Raw genomic sequence first — 12,522 nt, forward strand, 5'->3', positions numbered from 1 at the left:
ATTCATTACCTATACGTACCATGGAGGAAGGGGAATGTTTATCAACATTAAAAGAATATGTTAATGAATTCTGGTCTTTAACCTAATATTTGAACAATATTGGAAGTTATATTTGCCAACTTTTGAGTATTTAGCTTTTGGCAAACAATTTCAGTTATAATTAAATGGATTCAAATGATTGTCTTTACTGAACCAACACAACATAGAGGAAATATTGACTTTTATTCCGTGGTATGTTAAGTGGCCCCTCCAAACTACATTTTAAAACAATTTGGTTTTCAAGTGTCAACATCGAAAAGCCATATCACTTAACTTTGTGAATTCATTCTCTTGTTACTGAAAATATGTAACAGGAATCCTTCTGTAGTGGAAAATAAGTTTTTTGGTGATTTGAATTTCTCAAGTATTGCCCATATTTCTTAGAATTAAAAAATATGTTCTAGGGCCTTTGGGGAATATAGATCTATGATGATAAGGAATAAATCAGAGAATTTTTTTTATCCCCCCTCCCCCTTCAAAGAAGAAAGGGCATATTGCTGCTGTTTGTCAGTCAGTCTGTGTGTCTGTCAATGTACCAACGGTTTCCGTTCAATTTCTTTGCAGGGGGTTGCACTTACTGAAATGAAATTTGGTAGACAGATTTATCATAAGAATATCTAGGTCGGCTTCTATTTTGGGTACGATTGAGCAGTTATTGAGAGAGTTATGCCCCTTGGACTTAAAAAAATTCCAATTACTTGCAATTGTAGTTACATATGTCCAAGGGGGGTTGCTTAAGTGTTTCACAAACAACTCTTGTTTACTTGAAAACAAATATTTTCATTCAGTATTAAAATTTTTAGAATTATAAATTCATTAATCATTTGCCTGTTTTATGGTTTGGTTTACTACTAGTGAAAATGGGCAGTAATCTGCTCAAAATGGCACAGAGTAACGTCTTGTCAATTCTTACAAAGAAAATGAGTTTTGTAGAATTGTGTTAAATAATGTTCAGTAATTGACATTCCTGTTGTGTTACAGAGATGCCTGGTCTGATAGCCCTCAGAAAAAGAGCAGAGAACGACAAGCCACTTAGTGGGGCCAAAATTATAGGCTGTACCCACATCACAGCACAGACTGCCGTTAGTATTACTTTCTTATTTAGAATTTTAGCAGCTGGTGTGTATAATACTGTGAAATCATTAATTTTTGTTGGGGGGTTAATTTTCATTGTTTTCGAGGTATGGAGAGACCAAAGAATTTATGACCACCGTGAAATTCAAAATTTCATAAGGCTTAGCATTACTACTAAACATTTTCCAACCAAATCAAATCCCCACAAACCATTATTTTTTCCGCAAACCTCAAAAAATTTGTGATTAAGGTTCTTGATATGAAGATGCATGATATTATTGCTAGCATATGAAGTGATAACAAAATATATAAATTATTAATGTTTTTCAAAAGGGCTTGCTAATAATTCTACCTTTTGATGTACATACAAATGTACCTTAAAACCAGAGAATGAGACACACAGGTATATTGAACGAAGAGAACCTGATGTTGGAATTTTTTTTAAAAACTGAATCCATTGGTGATTGATCTCTCAGCAACATGATTAAGGGATTAGCAACTTTTATGGACTAGATCTTAGGAAGTACATGTTCACATGTTTTCTTTGATGATCAGATTGATGAGATTAGACGATTATTTCATGATCAAATAGAGAATTATAGTTGAGGAAAATACTTTATAAGGGTTTCTTTATTTATTCCCCCCTCCCCAAAGTGGTTTAATGATAAAAATAATGATTGTCTCATATCATGTTGAATCTTAAAAAAAATTGTAGCGAGTTCCTAACGGATTAAAGTAATGTTAGCTATAACTTTTCCTTTAATCTGATATTAAGGGTTCAAAGGACATGCTTTTGGTAGCTGAATTAAGATAAATACTTCCTATGCAATAGCTTTAAAGTGACTTGGAATGCTGATTTGGCTATTTATCCAGCTTCAGACAAATTTATAAATTATTGATTGGCATCCTGAAATTTTGTGATAAGTGTATTTATCATTGAGAGTGAGATAATGTACTGTGTAAATCTGGCATAAACAATTGGCCTAGTCCAATACAGATTTCCATTTCAGACCCAAGGTGATTCTGTATTAGATAAGATCCCAAACAAACTGAATATATAACAAATATTGTTCCATGTGATAGTCTGATAGATAGTTTGGCCTGGCTTCGGGGCCATAAAACTTAGGCAAGCTCACTTTTAATCTCAGTCTCACTATTCAACCAGATATTCCTTTTGTAAAAGTGAGACTGAGATCAAAATTGAGTCTAAGTTTTATGACCCCCAGGCCAGGAACCAAATTTGTCTAATTTAGAGCTTTCTAAAATTACTTTTGTATGAAATTCTTGCACAATGTCAATCTGATATAATTTTTGATCCAAGGATACTGCAAACCAACTTTTATTTGTGTGTGGAAAAATTAAACGAGGTTTGCCAGAGCCTCGTCATCACAAATATTTCTCACAACAAACCAATCCTAAAGTCTCTGTGTCTGTATGAACAACAGATCTAAAGAGGCTTGATCACAAAAAAAAATAATCATTGCTAAGTAGTTTACTCCTGATAAATCGCAAAATAAAGCCGTCTTGAATAAAAGTTAGTTTACAGTAGTCTGACAGACATTCTAGCTGGTCTGTCTGGTAAGAGTTTGTTTCCGACCTCTGCCCGGTCTGTCTAGTTCAAAGCTTGTCTTACTTCCTGGTCTGTCTGGGTTTGTCTTCCTATAGATTGATTTAGGATGGAATTTTCGTATTTAATCCATGGTTGTTTGGATGAGAAGTTTTTTGGGAAGCTTTGTGGGACCACGGGGCAAAATGGTTAGTAAATAGTTTCTTATGTTCTGCTTCCTGGGAATTTCTTCAGATTTGTTTTGGGCTGCACTGTTCATATCTGCAGGGTTCATTTTATCATTTTCAATTATACAAATTGAAGTTTAAGATCCAATTTTTCTTCCCCCCTTCGAAGAAGGGAGGGCATATTGCTTTGCTGCTGTCTGTCTGTCGGTCTATTTAGTTTCCGTTCATTTTCTTCACAACTGTTGCACATACTGAAATGAAATTTAGTGTACAGGTATATCAAATGAATATCTAGGTCAAGTTCTGTTTTGGGTTTGGTCGCACCATTTTTGACAGAGTTATGACCCTTGGACTTCTATTTTGGGTATGATAGCACCATAATCGACAGAGTTATGCCCTTTTGAAGATAGAAAAATTCCAATTTGTGGGGGAGGGGGGCATAAGTGTTTTACAAACATCTCTTTTCCTGTAAACAATGTTTAAGTTGACTACTAAATAAACTGCAAAAATTGCATATAGTGCACTTAAGCCACCATCCTTTGGTCACATCTGAAGTTCTTTTTGTGAAGTTTTGTAAATACCTATAATGTGATCAGTAAAACCCATTTAAATTGTATTGCACAGAGTGTAATAATGAGTTTCAAATCTCTTTTACAGGTGCTTGTGGAAACTTTAGCAGCTCTTGGGGCCTCAGTAAGGTGGGCAGCCTGCAATATCTACTCTACACAGGTAATTAATAACAGGGCAATATCTACTCTACACAGGTAATTAACAACAGGGCAATATCTACTCTACACAGGTAATTAATAACGGGGCAATGTCTACTCTACACAGGTAATTAACAACAGGGCAATATCTACTCTACACAGGTAATTATCAACAGGGCAATATCTACTCCACACTAGTAATTTTTAACAGGGTAATATCTACTATACACAGGTCATTCATAACAGGGTAATACCTACTTGATACAGGTAATTTATAACAGGGCAATATCTACTCTACACAAATAATTAGTGCAATATCTACTCTACACAGGTAATTAACAACAGGGCAATATCTACTCTACACAGGTAATTAATAACAGGGCAATATCTACTCTACACAGGTAATTAACAACAGGGCAGTATCTACTCTACACAGGTAATTTATAACAGGGCAATATCTACTCCACACTAGTAATTTTTAACAGGGCAATATCTACTATACACAGGTCATTCATAACAGGGTAATACCTACTTGATACAGGTAATTTATAACAGGGCAATATCTACTCTACACAAATAATTAGTGCAATATCTACTCTACACAGGTAGTTAACAACAGGGCAATATCTACTCTACACAAATAATTCATAACAGTGCAATATCTACTCTACACAGGTAATTCATAACAGGGCAATATTTACTCTACACAGGTAATTCACCACAGGGCAATATCTACTCTACACAGGTAATTCATAACAGGGCAATATCTACTCCACACAGGTAATTTATAACAGGGTAATATCTACTCTACACAGGTAATTTATAACAGGGCAATATCTACTCTACATAGATAAGTCATTATAGGGCAATATCTACACAGGTAAGTCATCACAAGGCAATATCACGTCTACAAAAGTAATTCATCACATGGTAATATCTACTCTACTCAGAAAGTCATCACAGGGCAATATCTACATAGAAAGTCATCAAAGGGCAATATCTACTATCAAAGGTATGGCATCATAGGGCAATATCTTTCCTACACAAGTAAGTCATCATAGGAAATAATCTACCCAAGTTAAGTCATCACAGGGCAATATCTACTGAAAACAGATAATTCATTAAAAGGCAATATCTATTCTACACAAATAAGTAATCACAGGGCAATACGAAGTTTACACTAGTAAGTCATCACAGAGCAACATCTCTTCTACACAAGTAAATTATCACTTTGTATTCTACTAAGAAAATATAAAAAGAAACATCCTGTTCCTCTGATGAAATAAATTTGGTATCTGACTACAAAACATTGATTATCTTCTGTATATTGCCTCACAGTAGCAGGCATGTATAAGGGTTGACCTTAAAGTTCATGAACAATGCATGACTGTCACAGTTTGTTTTGTCAAACTGAATGGTCCAAGACATACTAATTTTATTCCAAAATGTCATAATAGTTCTGTTTGATTTTGTTATTTGAGCTTAATGTTTTTGGAGAAATCAGATTTTAAAGGTTGCAGCTAGAATGTTAAATTGATATAAACTTTGAAATAAAAGTTTTTAGATTAAAATGATAATTTTCTTCGTAAAACAATTCAAAGCTCAATAGAAATCAAATGCGTCATAGATAGAAATATATGAAAATTCTTTAAAAATCTTCTTTAAACATCATATTTATATGGAAGCAGTTAATGTCAGACTAGGTCAAGGTTTTACAGATATATAGCTTTTCATATACAAAGCCATTATTCATCATATTGATATAACATTTGTAAAATAATGTGTATTGGGTGGGGTGGGGTGGCAATGTTGTGATTTTACATAGAAATATATAGGAAAATTCTTTATCTTCCACAAATTTAAAAAATAGCAAATCCTGGTCATGGACTACTTTTGGATTTAAACCAATAAAAAGCCCTCCTACCCCCCCTCGATGTCCTCTCCATGGGCCTTTTTTAGCTCACCTGAGCCGAAGGCTCAAGTGAGCTTTTCTGATCACATTTTGTCCATCGTCCGTCTGTGTAGCTGTCTGTCTGTCCGTCCGTCTGTCTGCCCGTCTGTAAACTTTTCACATTTTCGACTTCTTCTCAAGAACCACTGGGCCATTTTTGACCGAACTTGGTACACAGCATCCTTGGGTGAAGGGGAATTTAAATTATAAAAATGAAGGACCAAGTCTCCTCACAAGGGGAGATAATCAAGAAAAGACAAAAATAGGGTGGGGTCATTAAAAAATCTTCTTCTCAAGAACCACTGGGCCAGAAAAGCTGAAACTGATGTGGAAGCATCCTGGGGTAGTGTAGATTCTAAATTGTTCAAATCATGACCCCCAGGGATAGGGCGGGGCCACAATGGGGAATCAAATTTTACATAGAAATATATGGGAAATATCTTTGAAAATCTTCTACTCAAGAACCACTGGGCCAGAAAAGCTGAAACTTACATGGAAGCATCCTGGGGTAGTGCAAATTCTAAATTGTTAAAATCATGACCCCCGGGGGTAGGATGGGGCCACAATGGGAATATAGAAATATATGGAACAAATCTTAGAAATATATAGAACAAATCTTTGAAAATCTTCTGCTCAAGAACCATTCGGCCAGAAAAGCTGAAACTTAAGTGAAAGCATCCTGAGGTAGTGTAGATTCTAAATTGTTCAAATCATGACCCCCGGGGATAGGGCGGGGCCACAATGGGGAATCAAAGTTTTACATAGAAATATATAGGAAAAATCTTTGAAAATCTTCTACTCAAGAACCACGGGACCAGAAAAACTGAAACTGATGTGAAAGCATGCTGGGATAGTAAAAATTCTAAATTGTTAAAATCATGACCCCCGGGGGTAGGGCTTGGCCACAGTGGGGAATCAAAGTTTTACATAGTAATATATAGGAAAAATCTTTGAAAATCTTCTACTCAAGAACCACGGGGCCAGAAAAGCTGAAACTTATGTGGAAGCATCCTTGAGTAGTGTCAATTCTAAATTATTCAAATCATGACCCCAGGGGGTTGGGCAGGGCCACAATGGGGAATCAAAGTTTTACATAGATATTAGGAAAAATCTTTGAAAATTTTCTTCTCAAGAACCACTGTGCCAGAAAAGTTGAAACTTAAGTGGAAGCATCCCAGGGTAGTGTAGATTCCAAATTGTTCTAATCATGACCCCCAGGGGTTGGGCGGGGCCACAGTGGGGAATCAAAGTTTTACAATGTTGAATCAAAGCATCCTATGGTAGCGTAGATTTCAAATTGTCTAAATTATGATCAGTTAGGTAGGGTGGGGTCACATTATGTATTACAAGGGGGAAATCTGGTAAAGAACGTAATGGTCAAAGCTTCTCAGGTGAGCGATGTAGCCCATGGGCCTCTTGTTTATCAAAACATTTACTGTGTATAATAAAAAAATAAATCAAATGCCATTCTAAAGAAATAAATATCAGGGTTAGAAAAGTTTTAGTCTTGTTTGAACTTCAGCATGATAGTAAATTTAAACTATCCATTCCACAAGAGAGCAGGTTGTCATCTGTTTAATCAATCTCCACCAGAATCAGGCAATTTTCTGGAGATTGATTTTCTTCAGTCTTGTCAACTGCAAGAGGTGATAACTTAACCACTCATTCATACGAGATCAATTGAAATTCAGGGGAAAAGGATAGATCATTCTGAAATAGATCACAAAACAATGTCAGAGAATACAATGTAAAAAAGTTATTTTCTTAAATATATACAGCAAGGGCCCCATTTACAAAATTGTCTATTATGATCAAGTCGAGCTGTCTTAAGACCTATAAATTATTTTAAGTTTTTACCAAACTAAAAGTTGTATTTTATGATCATCTTAAGATTGATCTTAATTTTAAGACAAATGGATACCTGTCTTAAGTCAAATGTTAAGAAGGTGGTAGCCAGCATATTGATACAAAACAGAGGAAACCTATTTATTTTAAAACTGAACAATTCCATAATAGACTACCGTATAAGTGGAAATTTTAGCGAGACACAAATTTAGCAATTTGTCCTTAAAAATTGGTATTTTATTTTTAGCGAGATGCAATTTCAGCAATTTTAAAATGGACATTAAAGAGGTTATTACAAATAAAATGCAATTAATTTTTAGTGATATTCAATTTTAGCAATCTCAGAACCCTAGCTAATAATGCCAAAATTAAATCCTCGCAAAAAATTCTACTTATATGGTATATAGATTTTTTAAAGTAGAACATCCACTTTGTGGGTTAGAGTTTTATCCCCTCCCTATGTTTTTCAAAGTTAACTTAAAAATTTATATAGTAAAGGAACTAAAAAGTAAACTGGTGCCCTTATTAGGAAATATGAACTCATCATAAATTTATAAGAAGAGTATTTTGCAACTACATGAAGTATATATATACACGCAGGGGAAAACCTTGAAAACAAGATCTAAAATGAATGGCTTTCAACTGTTGATGCATATTATGTATTCTACATTTTTTTTTGCCAGTCTGGATGATTTCATTAAATTGAGAACTTAATGTATTGTTCAGCAGTTGTTGGACGTGTTTTAATCTAGACTGGTTCTCTCAGGGGATACCAGTTTTGTCCGATTATGCAGAGGAGATAACAACGTAAAGTTTCTGATGTTGTACAGTGGATAAGAGTCAATTTTGTCATAAGCCATCATAATGTTTCCATGGAAATTGCTATTTTGTGCAGCTGATAATGACTGACTTGTTAATGACTCTGTAAAAATACACAGACTGCATTAGGAAACCCACGTAATGGTTTATGTTTTAGACCCTTTAAGGCATCAGAGGAAAAATGTATCAAAAATGTAGTAACATGAATAGGTTTTATATCGAAGAGTTAGGTAATTGTAGTAAATCTGAGGTGTTTATACCATGCAAATTAATTGAAAGTATATCTTATGCAAAATTGAAAGATAAATAATTTTCATGCTTAATTATGTTGTCCATGATGTCTTTCATTCACTGTAACAGTTGTGTTATGAGAGGTTACAACCTTAAGCAAACATAACAAGGATCTAACATATTTCTTATTTAGAATGTAATTTTGCATGCAGAGTCTTTAATTTTTGCCATTGATTCTACTTTTGTTTTACAGAATGAAGTGGCGGCTGCGTTAGCGGAAGCTGGCTTCCCGATCTATGCGTGGAAAGGCGAGACGGAGGAGGACTTCTGGTGGTGTATAGACAAATGTATCAACTCCGAGGGCTGGCAACCTAACATGGTAAAAACGATTTATAAAATATAGACAAATGTATCAACTCCGAGGGCTGGCAACCTAACATGGTAAAAACGATTTATAAAATATAGACAAATGTATCAACTCCGAGGGCTAGCAACCTAACATGGTAAAAACGATTTATAAAATATAGACAAATGTATCAACTCCGAGGGCTGGCAACCTAACATGGTAAAAACGATTTACAAAATATAGACAAATGTATCAACTCCGAGGGCTAGCAACCTAACATGGTAAAAACGATTTATAAAATATAGACAAATGTATCAACTCTGAGGGCTAGCAACCTAACATGGTAAAAACGATTTATAAAATATAGACAAATGTATCAACTCGAGGGCTGGCAACCTGACATGGTAAAAATGATTAATAAAATGTAGACAAAAATGTGATTAATTTTTACGCTTCCGATTGTCACTGGTGCTTAAAATAAAAATCACTGAAGATTTTCAGACAGGTTATGTTTCATAATATGCCCAGTTTAAAAACGCAACATTTATAAAATATAAAAACAAAAGGATTTGCATGAAAATAATTTTTAAATCTATTATAACAAACATTTTAGAGGTTGTTTATGCAACCTAAAGTATAATCCAAATGAAAAAATAAAAACGATTCTATAAAATATACGCCGCGTTTACATTTGGAACTTTGTATAAACGCAACTCGCCCGTGTTGATACACGGTTAGATAAAATGACAGTTCTCTCTTTATTGGCAAATTAATTGATGAAAATAATTAAAAACGATGTTATCGGACGATATTGCATATAATATAGACGGGTAATTAATGTTATATATAGACTAGTGTAAACAGGTTTCTTTTAAAAATAAGGTGCTTACCAATGCCTATTCACTGAGTTAAAAAAAAAGACAAGTCCTCAGAAAAAAAATTCTTCACATGTTGATTTAAAAACGAATGCAATGCACGCGCAAATTTGCTAAAAATTTATCTACAGTAAAAATTTCCAGATTTACGGTATACCATGAATTCATCTTTCCCCTGGTGTAGAATATCTTTATTGGCCTCTGATTTAGTTTCTGGATGCTATCCACCTGTTGTTGCAGTGTTACCTAGTCATGTTTAACATAATGTCATTATTGTCCTCTGTTTTTGATAGAATGTTTTTACTTATCTCCTGTTTTAGATTTTGGATGATGGAGGTGACGCCACCCATCTGATGTTAAAGCGTTACCCTGCCATGTTTAACATGATTAAGGGAATTGTAGAGGAGAGCGTGACAGGCGTACATCGTCTTTATCAGCTCTCCAAGTCCGGAAAACTCACCGTCCCAGCCATGAACGTCAATGACTCCGTCACTAAGGTAGGTAACTCTGTAAAAACAAAAAGTAATACATTGTCTCTTTCAGCTTTAGTGCCATTCTATTTTGTGTCATTTCCACCTTCCATTTCCACCTTGCTTTTATAAATACCTTGAACTTTATTTCCTGATGGTTGCATTTAATTTTAAAAATTGGCAGTCTTTTACAAAAGTTGCTTCATGTTCATGAAATTGATACAATTATTCCTTTCAACTACAGCTATAGAGAAATTTTATCTAGATTGTTTTGATGTACGGGCAATTATCTTTCATTATATTGACTAAAAACTTTTTTTGTTTTTCCAGACAAAGTTTGATAATCTTTACAGCTGTAGGGAATCTATCCTCGATGCGTAAGTGAATTTTTTTTAAACATTTGATTTGGTTTTATGGTTGAAGTTTTGATAAAACAGAAATTTGTTGCATGGTGAAAATTTTATGATATTTTCAAATATATTTTAGGAAAATAGTGAGAAATTCATAGCTATTTATAAATAACAATGTATTTATTAAAAAAAATTGATAAAGATAATGCCTATGTATCCTTTTATTCTCTGTTGATTTTCATATCTCAAAGTATGATACAGTATCTAAAACATCATGGATATAAAATTAGGTAAAATTTCCAGCCAATTGTCTATTATGTAACTTATTAACCCAAATACCTCAAACCATCAGATATCTCTGAGTTTTTCCCACTGGCTTCAAGGTAAAGAAGTGACAAAGTTTAACCAATTTTTTGATTTTCCAGATTAAAACGCACGACTGATGTCATGTTTGGTGGAAAACAAATTATCATCTGTGGTTATGGAGAGGTAAGGCAAAGGGGAATAACTCATTAACTTTTCAAGAAAAAAGAAAATAAATGTTTTTTAAATTGATTTAAAATTAGGGGTTAATTTAAAATCATTAATACTGTTCAATCAAATTTTAAGCTTAGATCAGGAAATCAATTTCTCCAGGAAAATTCGATTTCCACTCTATTTTGCACAATTTTTTTTTTGTTGTTTTTTTTGCCAAAGTATTTACTTTAAAAACCTATTGTTTTAAACAACCCTAGAACTGAACATGTTTAAAGTAACTTGAAGTAACTATGAATGCATTTCAGTTTCGTAAAGATTTTTCAACCATCCCAAAACCCCTTCTTAAATTAATCATTGTCTTTTAATCGTTTTCTTAGGTTGGAAAAGGTTGTGCATCAGCTCTCAAAGGACTTGGTTGTAATGTAATGGTGTCAGAGATTGACCCAATCTGTGCCCTCCAGGCTTGGTAAGAACTCAGGATCTCTGTAAACAATGCAGAGTGTGATATGAGAGATAATGTGTTTAAAATAGTCATCTTTGCTCTGTGTTTTATAATATGTGCACACTTTCTGTACATTTGATATAAATTCTGTTAATTCTTGTATTATTTGGATATGAGATACATGTTATCCTGATCTTTAAGATTACATTTCGTAATTGAGTTTTTCTTAACTTTCAGCATGGATGGTTTCCGAGTGACCAGGCTGGATGAAGTGGTCAAGAGTATTGATATCCTCATCACCTGTACAGGTAAGACACACACATTGTTAGCTCACCTGGATAAATTCAAGATGAGTTCAAATGCCCCTCAGAATTAGCCATCGTTTTGGTAAGAAGTCATTTTCAAGTAACTGCAAGTCCAATCTGGACCAAACTTGCATCTTAGGATGCTCACCACCCAGTCTGCTTTGGATGCTGGATCTGACCTTTATTTTCAAGGTAAAGTGTATAAAGTAAATATTAACCCTATCTGGACCAAACTAGCCTGGATGAAATATCTTGGTATTAACACTACCCTAGCTGCAGATCTGTAGCTCTCCGAAAAAAATTATTGATAGACCGGAGAGCTACAGTGCCACCCATTGAAAAAACTGTATATTTATTGCGTACTAAAAAGGGTGCTCGATTCTTGATTAATTTTTCCAAATTCTTACCTCAATTGCAAAAAATGGAAGATTTCAAAAAATTACTCTCTCCTCTATCAAGTTCTCTCGTAGTTGACATCTGAACGAAGCATATTGGACCGAATTATCTTTGAAACCAAAATGGCAGTATAAATAAGCGAAATGTCCGATGATGGCAATATCAGAGCCAGGAGGACTATTAACAACAATTATGAGGAGTGTTTTGTTGTGGAAAGAGTCAAAGAATATGTTAGAAACACACGGTTAGTAATATTTTGAGATTACAGCTTTAAAAACATGGAGAAATAAATCGAGAACCGAGCGCATTTTTTGTGCGCAATAAATATACAGTTTTTTCAATGGGTGGCTCTTGTCTATCAATATATATTTTTTCGGAGAGCTACAGATCTGCAGCTAACACTACCCTATCTGCTTAAGATATTGGTTTTGACCTATATTTCCAGCTGAGTGGCCTGTTTT

At 34.2% G+C, this 12,522-nt stretch overlaps 1 protein-coding gene across 6 annotated transcripts in view; it reads left to right on the forward strand.

Annotated features, from left to right (window-relative positions):
• LOC134246433 (adenosylhomocysteinase-like 1) overlaps positions 1 to 12,522 on the forward strand; it is a 39,710-nt gene that overhangs the window by 21,219 nt on the left and 5,969 nt on the right. For all 6 annotated transcript variants that reach the window (XM_062728797.1, XM_062728799.1, XM_062728800.1 and 3 more), the window contains 8 exons: positions 1,021 to 1,121; positions 3,505 to 3,576; positions 8,654 to 8,779; positions 9,942 to 10,118; positions 10,422 to 10,468; positions 10,867 to 10,930; positions 11,296 to 11,384; positions 11,598 to 11,668. In XM_062728797.1, coding sequence (XP_062584781.1) covers positions 1,021 to 1,121; positions 3,505 to 3,576; positions 8,654 to 8,779; positions 9,942 to 10,118; positions 10,422 to 10,468; positions 10,867 to 10,930; positions 11,296 to 11,384; positions 11,598 to 11,668 — 747 coding nt within the window. The remainder of the gene's footprint in view (positions 1 to 1,020; positions 1,122 to 3,504; positions 3,577 to 8,653; positions 8,780 to 9,941; positions 10,119 to 10,421; positions 10,469 to 10,866; positions 10,931 to 11,295; positions 11,385 to 11,597; positions 11,669 to 12,522) is intronic.

The sequence above is a fragment of the Saccostrea cucullata genome, unplaced genomic scaffold (genome assembly GCF_032062105.1).
Source record: "Saccostrea cucullata isolate Sc308-1 unplaced genomic scaffold, CSIRO_AGI_Scuc_v1 ctg532, whole genome shotgun sequence".
Lineage (NCBI taxonomy): Eukaryota > Metazoa > Mollusca > Bivalvia > Ostreida > Ostreidae > Saccostrea > Saccostrea cuccullata.